Source organism: Prinia subflava, chromosome 19 (genome assembly GCF_021018805.1).
Source record: "Prinia subflava isolate CZ2003 ecotype Zambia chromosome 19, Cam_Psub_1.2, whole genome shotgun sequence".
Classification (NCBI taxonomy): Eukaryota; Metazoa; Chordata; class Aves; order Passeriformes; family Cisticolidae; genus Prinia; species Prinia subflava.
In genome coordinates this window covers 7580942-7595271 of record NC_086265.1, presented here as the reverse complement: position 1 = coordinate 7595271, position 14330 = coordinate 7580942, and the positions used below count along the sequence as shown (strand labels likewise).

The following is a 14330-nucleotide window of genomic DNA, read 5'->3' as shown; positions in this document are numbered from 1 at the left end:
TTCCTGAGTGATCCTTTGTGCCCAAGCCTAAATTCTCTTAAGGTTTAACCTTCTGTGGAAGTGTTCTGAGAACAAACACAGTTAATGCTAATGAGTTAGGTGTGAGTGTAACAGAAGGGAATCAATTCAGCTCAGAATGTGTTTGAGAGTGGGAACAGAGCCCAGAGACACCCACATATGGTTAGATTAATTGTCAGAGTACCTGGCATGGGATCAAGAGGAATGTCACTCACAGCTCTAACCTGCTTCGTTGGAACCTTAGGAACATACACAGCTGAAACCCAACATGCATTTACCATTGCAGACTATTTTTGCTACCAGATTAAAACTGTTGTTGTGGCATCTGGTTTTGTGCATCTCCTAGCTTTTAGTGCATTTGTTCAACCCATAAAATTTTTCTGCTTATCTTAAAAGACCCAAAAATGTTGCACAGATGGCACAGCTGGTGCTAAAGACCTAAAATGTGCACATGTGTAATTTACCTCCTTGCAGGATGTAGCCAGCAATGAGATGCACAGGATGACACAACTGGCACAGAGTTCATAGCTTGCTCACTGGATCAGTCATCCTGGGAGGGTTATCTGTTGTTTGCCTGGAAAAATCAGCTATTTTAAACATTTACTTTTGTTCTCCACTGTAAATAAACATGAACAGGCTTCATCTCATCTGTTTTGTTTGTGTACACCAGAGCACCTCCCTGGGCCATGCAAACCCTCTGCCTGGCTGGTGCAGCCTGGAGGATGCACCCGAAGGGAACATCCCTGGGTTTGGAGCTGAGGTGCAGTAAGGAATGGATCCACTGCTATTGCTGTAGATAATAGCACTGAGTCACTTCATCAGGCCTAAACTAAGGCTGTTTTTTCCAAAAGGAGTAACTTGTGTGGATGACGTGTCAGCTGGGCTTCAGGAACACTTTGTACCTGCTGTGAATACCCTGCCAGCTGCTGCCAGGGCTTTAGTCAATGTGAGGGCCTTTTGCCGTTCAGGATGCTCTAAGGAGGATCAGAGTAAAAGATGCAGCTCACTTTATTTTCTGCCTGGTTTTCTAGATGCTCAAAATCCTTCTGTACTGGGTATCAGAGGTGGTCTTGTCATTTACTCTCCACTCTTAATGTAATGAGATTTGGGTGCCTTGTTCAAAAGGCTGGGGCTTGTGGGGTAAGGTGTGTTTTCCTTTCTTTTTCCTTTTGTAGCCTGAGACCAAAACAGCTGGATAGTAGTCTCAAGGCTAATTCTTCTTTTGCTTTAATCAGTGCTGTATGTACAGTACCTCATGCTGTCTGATTCTATTGTTCTCAAATCCAAAACCTAAAGCCAGTAGTTCAGTTAATGCACCAGTTAATTCTTGTCAGGATGGTTGACATCCAGACTCATTCATACATTCATTTTCCTGTATCACTTTTAAAACAGACTCTGATGCTGATGAGTATTTACACATTTGAGGTTTGTATGATTTGATCCCCCATTATCCTGAGCTTATCTGGATACCAGCAACCCAAACCATAGGGGCCAGTTTCAGAGGCAAAGCTCTCAGGGCAGTACAGGAGCGGCCAGGGTGCAGCTGGGCTCAGGCACGATGAGAAGATTGGTGTGAGCCCTGGGCAGGTCCTTCAGCACAACACTTGTGTTTCCATGCTGAGTCCTGCTACTCCTTACCTTTCTCTGTCCCGTTTTGGGTTGAATCCACATGGTGAGCTTTGGAAGGAGGGGAAAGCTCAGTGTTGTAAACAAAATCCACAAATGCCACAGACAAGGGACGCTGCTAAATTGATTCATGATGTCTCAATCTGTGTTTAAGAAAAAGGTGAGGCAAGTCTTGTGTATCCAAGCAACTGTAAAGCCTTCACAGTTGCTATGGGAGGTTTTGTCAATGATGCAGTGGTTGAAGATCTCCTTTTCCTCTAGCTGAGGATTGCAATAGGTAGAAGAAGGGGGTTTCTAGACAGAGAGCTTATTGCAGAGTCAGCAAGGAACAGTCTGGAGCAGACACACAGACACAGACACAAAGGTCTGATCAGAATAAAAATTATAGAATCAGTCACATCTAAAATGTAAATATAAGAACCTCTTGAAGGTTTGTTTTTGGAATGATTTTTCTTATCACAATCAGGCTACAAATAAAACAAATGCAGTATTTGACCTTAAAAGATAATTCACCTGCTCTCACCCTATTAATCTAATACAGCAGGAATATTTGTTATGTCTTACCAAGCAGATGTATAAAAGCAAATCCTCAAACACATGTACTTAATTAATGATTTTCTTCTTTGGTGCACACACAAGAAGAGATGTTTTGTGCTTACCATCTGATGCTGAATGCTGCATTAAAATATTGTTCAATATATGCATGAATGTGGCACTTACATGTGGCATATGGCTCCTGCCAGGCAGGACCCTCTTCTAGCATTACAGATATATGGATGAGGTGGAGGAGACCTGCATTTGGGGTTTGAAAGATGGCCAAGGAAAAAGAACAAATTCCTTGCATAATATTTGATCAGAGAATAGATTTTTAATAAAAATCTGAAGTTACACTGCTTTCTCACTTCAAGAGTAAAATGTTTTGTATGTTTCAAAGAGCAGATGCTCAACAAACATCTTTGTACAGGAAAAGGAAATATTTCCTTAAACATCCTGCAGCAAACGTGACTGATTGAGCTTCCTTTTCCCTCTGCCTGGTGCATTTCCCTTCTTTGCACAGACAGGATCTAACCAGATTTGCAGGGTATGAACTGCAGGTTACTTTCAAATTCATAACTATGAAATGGTTCGTTTAGCAGGACAAAGGCCAAGCCGACAGACACCCTTTTTCCAGCTCAGCATGTGCATAGCAATGGGAGGGTGGCAAGGAGCTTTTGTTAATCTCAACCGAGCTGGCAAGTATGCTGCAAAATGAAGGCTTTGAAGATGTTTTTTTCTTCATTTTTAAAGCAACAGTTTGTTAGAACAAAGCTTAAAAATCTGCAAAATACTGAATGTCCTCCCTGGCAGTTATGTAACTTAGGCGAATTTCTCCACTAGCAATTAGTCTGTATAGTTCACTTTACCAGTCTTTATTGGTTTTGGGGGATTTTTAAAGGGTCTGTTCTGCTGCATCTGTGAAAATGTTTTTACCCAGCTTGAATGCACTTTTGAAAAAAAAAAAGAAATGGTTGGCAGAAAGAATTAGGGTATCAGGTCAGGTTGGGGCTGGTCCAAGCAGCAGGATTTTGTTCCTTTTAGTTTAAACGTGTAGAAATTGAAAGCCTTAAAAGCTTCATGCTTAGAGCTGTTCCCAAAATAGCTGGGACTCACACTCCGCTTCCTAATGTGCTCACATCACAAGACCAACTGCTGCTACTTGCTCTCTTTTGTCTGAGGCTTCAGTGGAGAGCTGGGATGCTGCCTGCCCTGCCCTGCTCTGCTCTGTTCTGCTTTGCTCTGCTCAGGAGCAGCCCTTCCTTCTCCCCCAGAGGTGACCCAGCTCTTCTCCCCAAAAGTAGCCCAGGTAATTTCTCTCTGGGCACCAATATCACACCCCACCTTCCTGAGCCCAAGCAATCCAGTGGCTTTCACAAAACACATGGACCCTGTTCAGGGATTGGTTTACATGTTTTTATTTTTATGAGAAATTATAAATACAAAATAAAAATAGTAAACAAGTGCTATAGATTTATCTTTTCATTGGGATGAGGTTCAGGCCTGATCCTGAGCACTTCCAAGGTTTTAAGTTCAGGACTAGGTCTTCGTTCTTAGAAAACAAATCATAGCAAAAACCAGCTTAGACTTTTATCCTGAAGCCAGTGACATCAGTAACAGCGTTCTCTCAGGTTATCTTTTAAAGCACAGCAACAACTAAGGATACCGAAGGATGAGATTAAATATAAAAATATTTTTTAAAATGGGCCCCACTTCCTGCTAGTGTTGTTGGGTGCTGCCCCACTGATCTCAGCCACAAGTTACAGTTTTGGTAGGATGATGCTGTGGTTAGCAGCACATGCACAGTTAGCATGGGCTTCTTCCAAGAGGTCTCTGTAATTTTTTTCAGATTTTGGTTATAAGAGAATCCAGCCCTGCCTTGATACAAGAAATTTGGCTTGTTAAAATTCCCTTCTAAGACATGGGTTTCCCTCCCTCTCCAAAGACACCAGTTTTGATTTGAAATGCTAGTGATGCATTGTCCAGAAAGATTTCATCTTTTGGCCAGACCCCAAATTCTGCAGCACTTCTGAAGGCTCCACTGTTCACAGACATGCAGACATTTTTGTCAGTGGGGTTTAATTCTTTAACTTGAGACAAAAAAGAGTGAGGTCCAGAATTTGGGCTAATATCTGTGGACTCATTTGCTAGACACCAAAGAGCTGAGTCAGGGTGAGTGACAAATACACTTGGATGTTACAATTTGAAATAAAGCAGTCATGAAACAAATAAAGGCACCAAACCACATAACAAGCCGACTTTGGTAGATTTCTTGCAAAATATATGCATTTAAATACATTTACAGTTTACAAGGTTACACTGTTTTTTAAAAGCTTTTAAAAAGATGAAATACAGAATATTTCACTCTTGTACCAAAACTACATATCACATCATAAAAACAATATTACAGCTTTTATTTAAATTGAGACAGTATTAGAACTGCACCTCTTTATAGAGCAGAAATAGTTGTAGACATATTGCTCTGCTTTTGTATTCTCTGATGAGCTCAGACCCTGCTATTTATGTTTATAAAACAAAAGCAGTTATCTTCAAAAGGGTAGATAATGTGCTCAATATTCAACATCAAAATTTACAGGGGCAAGGCTTTAGTCTCTTATTCCAGTTTACGAATTTCTGATACCTCCAGGGTTTTAAGTTTGCTAAGCAAGGCAAGAACAGAATCAGTGTAAATCTGTCAGACCCGCAGTTATGGTCTGCCCATAAGTTTGGTATTATAAGAAAGCTGTAAGGGTTAATGCTCAGGTCAGGTGTGCACTGTACTGCTGTGTGGTTGTGAGGACCTGTGAGGTCGTAACGTTGCTCTCTGAGGAGTATAAACAGAACATTTCCTCCCTAACTCTTGGCAGAAATCTCCTTATGGCAATGCAGATGCTGCCACAGTCGGTAGCATAATCCTGTGTGGATTTACAAGTAATTAGATTGGAGAAGTATCACACCATCCCCTCAAGTCCCTCCCTTAACCAAGTTTGTCTCTGCAGTATAAAATGAAAAAGTGTAAGCTAATATTTCAGAATGTGGTGAAGATCAGGAGTGTTGACCTCAGGAAAATTAGAATTATGTTGCCCAAACCATCTTCCTTCCAGTCTGCAGAGTGTTATCAGGGCAGTGCAGAGGAGCTGAGGGCTGTGAGAGTCATGACTTCAAAACTGATCGGCTGGCACAAAGTCTCAGTCAAGATATTTTTGGTAAAATTCTTCTAGCAATTTTTTGCTTGATTTGGTAAATGAAGGAAAGCACGTGCTAACAAAACCATGGTGGGGAGCCAACCCAGCACACGTCCAACTGAACACAAATTTCAAAGCTGGCAGCAAACAGAGCTTGGCAAAAAGGCTATAAAAGACATCATTCCCCCCACCACCAGTATCTGGGGCAATTTTTATGTTTCCAGTCTCCTGTAGAGCAGATGAGAGGAGCAGAGGCCCTGCCTGAGCAGGACATACAGTGATCGTCTAAATTTCTTAATCTAGTCCTCAAATAATTCTGGCAATGAGTTCATATTCAAGTAAAAACAGAGCATAAGCTGAAGAAGAGATGAAGAACCTCAAGAGACAACCTACTGTTATCTGATTTGTACTCCACTAAAGGACAGCAATGACCTGAAATCTCTTTCAAGGTTTCAAATACACACAGACCAATACACTTCACTGAGGGACTGAAACAACTAAGAAAGTCAAATAACTTTCTCCAAACAGTTACTGCTTATGGGATTAAGGACCAAGGTTAGTGTCATGCTTCGGACAGGACCCCTATTTAAATTGTCCAGATAGATCAAACCCTCCCTTATCAGTCCGAGCAGGAACTGCCAGCTGCAGCCTTTGGAAGAGATGAAGAGGACGGGGAGCTGCTCCTCGGTACGGTGCGCACCGACAGCCGGTCCCAGCAGGCAGGCGGTGCCCCGAGGCACCGGCAGCGACAGCGGGCCGTGAAGTACTCACAAGTGTACGGTAACGCCGGGGAAGGGCCGCGGCCTCCGGCAGGAGCCGGGCGGCGACGAAGCCCGGACGGGGCGTCCCGGTAAACGCCGCCGTGACTCGCCCGGGCTCCTCGGTTCCCCCGGCAGCCCCGGGCCAGGGAGACGCTGGTTCGCCCGCTCTGGGCAGCCGCGGAGGGCTTTGCTCGGCCGGCAGTACCGGGAGCCGGCGGCGCCGGGCGCGGCGCTGCCCGCAGCGGAGCGGCCGGACCCGCCGGGGAGCCGGGCTGGAGGGCAGCGGGGCGCTGCCCTGCCTAGGGCCGCCGCTTCACGGGGGTCCCGTTAGGAAAAGCCTCCAGGCAGGGGAGCGCTGGAGCTCCCCGCAGACGCTGCCGGCCCGCAGCCGTGTCCGTGCCCCGCGGGGCCGCGCAGCGGGCCAGCCCGGCTCAGACGTAGTTCTTCTTGTCGTACTCGCCGTTGGACGTGGGCCGCCGCGGCGCCGAGTACTTGACGGGGAAAGAGGTCTCGTCGCGCTGGGAGCAGGAGCAGCAGGAGATGAGGCAGCCCCCGAAGAGCAGCAGGGCCGTGGCCGCCCAGCCGATGTAAAGCGAGGCCCCCATCTCCCGCTTCCAGGACGATGGCACGGTGGGGTCGTAGAAGTCGCTGATGATGATGTTGGCGAACCAGCAGAGCGGAATGAGGACCAGGACCCCGCAGAGGATGTAGATGGCCCCGCCGACGATCACGATGCGGGACTTCATCTTGCCGGGTCGGATGCAGTTGGTGCACTGCGAGCCCACCACGGTCACCATCAGCGCCACCAGCCCCAGCAGTGCCACGATGACGGTGAGCGCCCGGCCCGCCTGCACCTCGGGCGTCAGCGCCAGGATGGAGTCGTACACTTTGCACTGCATCTGCCCCGTGCTCTGCACCACGCATTTCATCCACAGCCCTTCCCAGGTGGTCTGCGCCACCACGATGTTCGCCTCGATGAAGGCCGACACCTGCCACATGGGCAACCCGCAGGCCAGGATCACCCCCACCCAGCCCAGGATGCCCAGTCCCAGCCCCAAAACTTCCACCGCTGCCGAAGTCATGCTGCTGCCGGCGCTGTCCCACGAGCTCCGCAGGAAGGAACGCGCGGCGAGTGTGCTCCGCTGCCCCGGGCGGCTGCCGAGCCGGCTCTGAGCGCCGCGGCCGCGGGCACTGCTATATGAGGAGCCGCGGGGCGCCCGCCCTCCGCCCCCGTCCCGCCCGGCCCGGCCCGGCCCTGCCGGCAGCAGCACCGCCCGCCGCGGGCCGGGGCCGGTGTGCGGCCCTCCCTCCCTCCCTCCTGCTCGGGGGTCCCTTCGCTCTGTTCCCCCCGGCACCCTGCTCCGGGAGGAGCTCGCAGGCAGGGACGCTGCCCGTTCCCAGTTAAGCATGGGGCGGGAGGCATCTCGGATTTCGGCTGCTCACATTCCTTTTAGTGCTGTTATCTGTGCATTTCCTATTTACTGATAAAGTCCGCAGCCAGACTTTCGGAGAGGGCTTGCCAATACAGGCACCCAGAAGTGTGGAAGTCCTGGTTATTGGAGTCTAATTAATAATTTTTCAGAAGACTAAGCACTGATGGACAGGCACAGCTCTCTCCTGCACACTGCTTCAGGCAAATGTTTAAAAAACAGCGTCAAACGCTTAGGAACCACACAGAAAACAGAAGAGCCTTGGAGACGGGATCTGCATGGCACCTGTCAGTACCAGCAGACAGATTCTTAGACTGGTCCAGTAAGAATAACTGCTCTTAGCTTACACCAGGCATGAAACTCTGTTGGCTCTGATCCTGGAGCCATGAGCAAGGTATCCAATTTAAACATGCTTTCACAAAGATTCCAAACTTGACTTTACTGTTTTAATTGTTTGAGTGCATTTTGAATCTTTATGGTGTGTTAAGGAGTTAAATGCCCGTGTCAAAACCGCTGTATTTACAAGAGGTTTTATCATCAGGCTGGGCAGACATTGTAATTGCTACAGTCTCTTTGTGGATCACTGGTGTCCTGGATTGTTCTTGGAGCCTTGGTTCAGCCCCTGCAGCCAGCAGCAGGTCTCAGCCCTCTGAGGCTGGCAGAGGCAGGGAGTGTCTGTGCTGTGAAGGCTGCAGGTACAGCAGAGAACAGACCTCACCAGCTGCCTCACAGCACTCGCAAGGAGCTGTGCCCCAGTGGCTTTGCACTGGGTCTTGAGAGAAAAGCTTGTTTTGATTGCAATAGGTTTAAATGTTTTAGACAAAATTGAAAGTTGTATTCACAGTGACATTTGAATTGGTTTGACTAGATTTAGTTTCAGTTAGCCCAAAGTGTCCTTCCAGTGTGGAGCAGATTGCAGAGTTGAAAAGAACACATTTCCTGCCCCTATATAAGCAGTTCTCTCTGTTGTACAAAAATGCACAGCACGTACTGTGGCATGCAGAGGTTTGTGATCCAAATCTTAAGACTGATATGAATGCAGCATGAATGGAAAAGCGCACATGTGAAGCAGAAGCAGCAGAAGAAGGAACAAGCAAAGGTTAAAGGAACCACATAGATTGACAGCTGAGGATGTAATGCTGAGGTAACACGGAGCAATGCCCTGCGCACATCCTGACAGGTGACTTCAGCAGAGGACCCGTGTGGTAACAGGAGGATGACAACAAGGTCACAGCACACTGAATACGGCCTTTCACTTCCTTTTTTTAACAGCCAGAGGATGAACTTTAGCCACAAGACACCCAAATAGCCACAAGACACCCAAAAAAAGAAATACAAGAACATCAGGAGGTTCTGGACCATCATGGAGTTGGACATGCTGACACATGATGACTGCAGCCTTTAGATTATCTCTGCCTGAGAAGCTGTAAACAATTCTAGCATGGAAAATGTCTTCCTAACAAAGACTGCCTGTTAAACAGAGTTCAGAGGATTTATCTCCTCTTCCAGTTGTATATAAAATACATAGAGTTTACTTCAATTATTCAAAACTGCAAATTCCAGTGTGCAAGTCCAGGAGGAATGTGTGACTGGGGCTGTGCAGTTTGTCAAAGTGGGGCTGCTTACAATCACTCAGAAGAGTCCCTGGTGTCAGGGAGAGGAGAATGTGCAAAAAAGCCATCCATAGAGGCAGAGATATCTCAGAGGGGAACAGGAAGAAACTCAGAACACAGGCTGAAACTGAATACATCTGTATTTATGATGATAATAATGATTATATAGAAAAGAGCCCAGAAGAACAATTAAGAAAGGGGGGAGAAATGCCAGTTATCTTAGCCCATGAGCACAGGAAAGCCCCACCCTTGCCACTTGCCCAGGAGCACGGAACTCCGGGTTTCCTCTGATACACGGCCTGTGTGTGCTCCTGTGCTGCCAGGGAGGCACTCGGGGCCGGCGCAGCTGCCTGGCTCTTTGGGCTGAGAAGGGAAACCAGCCCAGGGCTTGTTTTACCTCTGCAACCCTCACCCCACCTTCCCTTGCTACCTGTAACCCAGCAACAGAGTCCTACAAATCACTTAATCCAAGGCAATTATTTCTCTGGGGACATACATGCTTAATAATCACAGGGCAACTGAAGCTTTCTGCTGAGAGGCATTTCCATTCCTGGTATTTCACTTTTGTGATTATTTCCCAGATATTAGATTTTATCCTGGTTACTGGCAACAACCTCCATTTTTAATTACTCTGTTCGTTGATCCTAAAAGTTTGTTGTACAGTCTACATTTAATGAGAGCACTGGTGCAAGGTGCTCAGAGGTTTGCTTACTTGACTTACTGCTACCTTGACTGACAGCTGCTAGGGGCCTGAGGACACCACCAGCTTCAGCACATTGTGGTTTCTTATGTGTTAATGTCAAAACACTGGAAATTAACCTCCCAGAAATGAAAAGGTTCTACTTTCTTAAAAAGGAAATACAAATCAGCATGATGTTTTATTTGGCGTGTTAAGTAAAGAAAATCCCTCCTTGTAAGTTAAACCCTTGCTGGAAAAGTCTGGATTCCTTTAAACTCAAAGGCTTGATGTTCTTACAGCAAAGCAGCTCTTTAACAAATGACCATTCCTGTCATTACATCTATTTCTGCTTCAGCTATGTATTAATTAAATCGTTCTGAGGGGATACATGGGGGGCTTTACAGCCTGTGAAAATGGGCGGAAGTGGCATTCAAGCTGAGAACAATTGCACAGGAGCCATAGCATAGCAAGAGGGGCTCTGGGATTAGAGGTGATTGTGGTTTTGCTCCTTTCCTGACAATCAGGACAAACACCAGGCGCAGTTACTGGGAGGGCTGTGAATGGGGGGTCCAGGCTCTCACCAGCATTGCTTGTCCTGGGGTATGAACCCTGTCCCATGGCACAGACCTGCTCTGCCCAGCCCTCCAGCCTTGCCAGGGCTTTGCTCAGCCCCACCAGCAATGTTTGGATAGATTTGCCTTTGGGGACCTGTAATGTAGTGTGCAGAGCGTACTTGGTTTATAATTTGTGGAGTGTCCCTTACCAAAGTGCTTCTGCTCTTTCTAATCCCTACAATATTAAGCATCTGGAAGACAGAGGGGAAAATGACATTTGGGATCAATCTTATGCACAAACCTCGTATTGTTTGTGTGTATAAGATGGGGAATGAGTCAAAAGATTAATTAAATCCCAATGATCTCAAGGCAGCTTACCATAACTTTTGGATCAGACATAAGCAAAGGTGAAGAATTAGGAATCCTATTAGGGATAGATTTTGTGCCATATTTTGTATTCTAATTAGTGCTGAAATAAAGGCAGGGAGATTTACAAACACAGAGGGGTTAGGCAAAGGCTGTTCTTTATTTAGAAAGCCTGAGGTTTCTCAGTGAATTTTCCATTAAAATGCAATTATTTTCCCAACAGAAGAGATTCCATACTGGGATAGGGCTCCAGAAAGTTCTTGTGTGTCAGAAGTGCCAATGTGTCTTCAGTGTGACACATCAGAAGACTGGCACAGAGGAAATGAGTTCTTGTCAAATGAGCAGGTTATTACAAAACGAAAGTGCTCAATTTCACCACAGGATTTATTTCAGGATCATATATTTTGGAAACAAGCTGAAGTGGTTAACACAAAATTTTCACTTCTTCTCTTAGATCATCTTATGAGCAAAGAGAAAACCAGACTAGAATTTTGCAAGAACAAGTAGTATTCTCAGTGACGAGTGCTGCTGACGTGGAATCCAACACTTTTTTTAGTACAAGTGTTGCTGCTGCCCCTCAGGATTGAGAAATGGATGCCTGCTCCCTCTCAGTAGTGACGTGACTAGACTCAGGTAAAAGAAAGGAAGGAAACGGATATATGTAGCTGGAAAAACACTGAAAGAAGTTGTAAATGTGTTTCCAGCCTGCATATATTTGCTGCTGTAGATCCCTTTCCAGACACAGTGGCCCTAGCCCTGTATCAGCCTCTGCTCTTTACACACACCCACTGCCTGGGGCCAGCCAGGGCTACACATGGTGGGAATGCTGAGACAGTGTCACAGTGCTTTTCTCACTGAATAAGGAAAATAGCAGTGGTAAACCATCATTTGAACTAAGTTCCACATGCCCCCTCTTGAATTTCTTTGCACACAAACTTCTGGAGCCTCACTTGAAACTTCCCATGTGGGAATTGATCTTCATGGCTCTGTTAAAGCCCTGCTGGGAACATTTCCAGTCACCACAGTCAGGACCAGCTGGGCTGCACTGCTGAGCTGCTGTGCACCCAACCCTTCAGCACCTCCTTTTCTGGATTTAGCTTTGCAGAGAACATTGTAGTGTCACTGGGCAGCCATAATCTTGTGTTAGTGGTGTTGCAGGGCAGTTAATCCAGGCAATGAAGGCCCTTTCCCAAAGTTTAGAATGTCACATAGATGAGTTTGATCATCCCACTCATCATATGCTTAGGCCATACCACCTCAAATACTTCTCTTTAATGCTATGGATAGATCTTGAGAGCATAACATATTAAAATGCTTGTATAGGCAGGATGGGGGGAAGCTATAGGAAATACACATTGTTTCATGCCTAATGGTCCATTCTACAGCACGTTTCCTTCAGGACAACTATAGTTTAATTTTGTCCTCTTCCAGAGTTAGCCTCCTTCCACAGATTGTGGTGTACCAGGATCCTGGTAGATCTCTTTCCCATGTAATTCTTGGGAAATCACATGAACTGTCAGGTTGTCAGCAAGGACAAATGCCATTGTTTTAAATACATATTGCAGATGTCGAAAGTAATTAGTAAAGACATGACCATGAAGTTACTGAAAACTATTCAGGGTTAGTGATGGGAAATATACTACATTTATCTCGTGTTTCAAGAAATATGCATTGCTGAGAAGAGGTGGGAGGTTTGGGACATCTCTTCTTGGCAGTGCAGCCCCTGCATGTCTCAGACAAGCTCTGCTTTTGGGAATAACACACATCTGTTTGGTCAATCCTGATTTCCTTCTTAAAAGGGAAATTTGCTTCCAGTAAGAAGCAGTTATTGGTGAAAAGGTGCAAAATGTCTCTTATACCAGAGAACTTTTGTAGGCGTCTTTTATTGCTTCTTCACTGACATAAGTAGCATCTTGAAAAGGAGGGCTTGTATGCACTTGTAAATGCAAAAGAAACACTTCTGTTCCTCTGAGACTACTATAAATCAAATATAATCTTCATTTCCTGTAGTGTGTCACTGCAAATGAGGCTTGGGTGTTTTTTGCAGCAAGGGAAAATACTTATCTCTTGCAGATTTTCATGTGAAGTAGCTTGTGTCAGTAAATCCTGGTGCATGCACACACAGCGGCTTCCTGTTCGTACCCTGCCCAGTCTGAGCTGGGTCTCAGAAGGACTCATCAGTGACATCTCTGATTGCTGATGCAGCATGTCTGCAAAAATGAGGACATTCAGATGTTAGAATGGTTCTCCCCATTGGTGATTCCATAGATAAAGCCCTACACAAAAGAGTATTTTGATTAAATCTATGGGAACTTAGCCTTTAATTTTCTGTCTTTCAGCACACCCAAATCCTACAAATCAACCCAGGGAATATCTAAATGGCTTCATCTGACATTCCCACTAGCTAAATTCAAAGTACTTTTTTCTCTGGTAATCCTTTAAAAGAATATGTCACCCACAGTGTGCAGCAGATTTATTTCTAAAAGGTTTGGACCTGGAGCCATGTACTGTAACTTGTCAAAACATATATAAATACTTTGAATCAAATACAAACTGAAATCTCATGGAAATGAAAAGGATTTATATATATGATTAAGTTTTTCAATGAGCCCTTGGGCAATTTTATCTCCAAAGAGGATTGGGAGAGTTCAAGATGCTCAGTGTTTTACAGTAGTGAGTCAATATCTCCATGAACTGCTTTCATAGTGCAGCCATTACAGCAATCACACAGAATTTTAGGCTCAAAACCAAACATTCATCTATGTGAGGAAAAGACTGCATTGAAAGAAAATCGAGTTAAAAGGGATCTCACAACTTAAAAAAAAAAGAACAGAAAAAAAGAGACAGTTTTAAGCAGCGTATCTTAAGGAAAGTAATGCCAAGGATTGTGGAGTTGGTTTATCTATTAAAACTCAATTAAATAATTTAAGTTTTAGTTTATGGCTGTATTAATTTCATTATAATCAGTATCACCATTTTCTCTGGTAAGAACTGGAACAAAAGACACGTAATGCCTTTTGCTGAATGTATGAGGTATTTCTCCCTTACTAGGATGTGACTCTACACAAAGCTGAGATTTAAATTCACGGAAGGAATTTTGTGCTTTTGATAATGTAAACCCCGATGTGTCAGGAACTTTAAGAAAAAGCATTGTAACTTCCAAGCAAAAATGAAACAAAATTCTTTCAAAAATAGTAATTCAGGGAATGAGTGATTCATGGTTCACAGCAGGAACATTTCTGGACTGTCGAACCAGTGTTCTTTAGTACTTCTTCTGTTTGCACCTCTGCTAATAGTGGTGTGAGAGACAAACATGCAGCAGTCTTTGGGGGGCTGCCTTTGCTGTAGGTGTGCGCAGTGCAGCACTGCTCAGCCACACACCTCACACCACTCCAGTTCTGCCTGACATCCCTGTGAGCTGCAGTTTCATAACGAGCCTCATGACACGTTTCGAAAGGAACAAAAGTACACTTTCTTCAAGTGAGTAACACACTGTAACACTCATTGTCACAGGATGCTCTTTAATGCCAGAAGTTGGGATGGGTTCAAAAAGCAAGAAGAAAA

At 45.2% G+C, this 14330-nt stretch overlaps 1 protein-coding gene across 1 annotated transcript; it reads right to left on the bottom strand.

Moving 5' to 3' along the window:
• Positions 1–6419: 6419 nt before the first annotated feature.
• Positions 6420–7304, bottom strand: CLDN5 (claudin 5). The gene has a single exon (XM_063415937.1). The coding sequence runs from the start codon at positions 7204–7206 to the stop codon at positions 6556–6558; it is 651 nt and encodes a 216-aa protein (XP_063272007.1). The 5' UTR covers positions 7207–7304; the 3' UTR covers positions 6420–6555.
• Between the last annotated feature and the right edge of the window lie 7026 nt (positions 7305–14330).

What these genes read in the sequence shown, in the direction of transcription:
- CLDN5 (XM_063415937.1), bottom strand. Translation starts at nt 7,206, where the DNA reads ATGACTTCGGCAGCGGTGGAAGTTTTGGGGCTGGGACTGGGCATCCTG.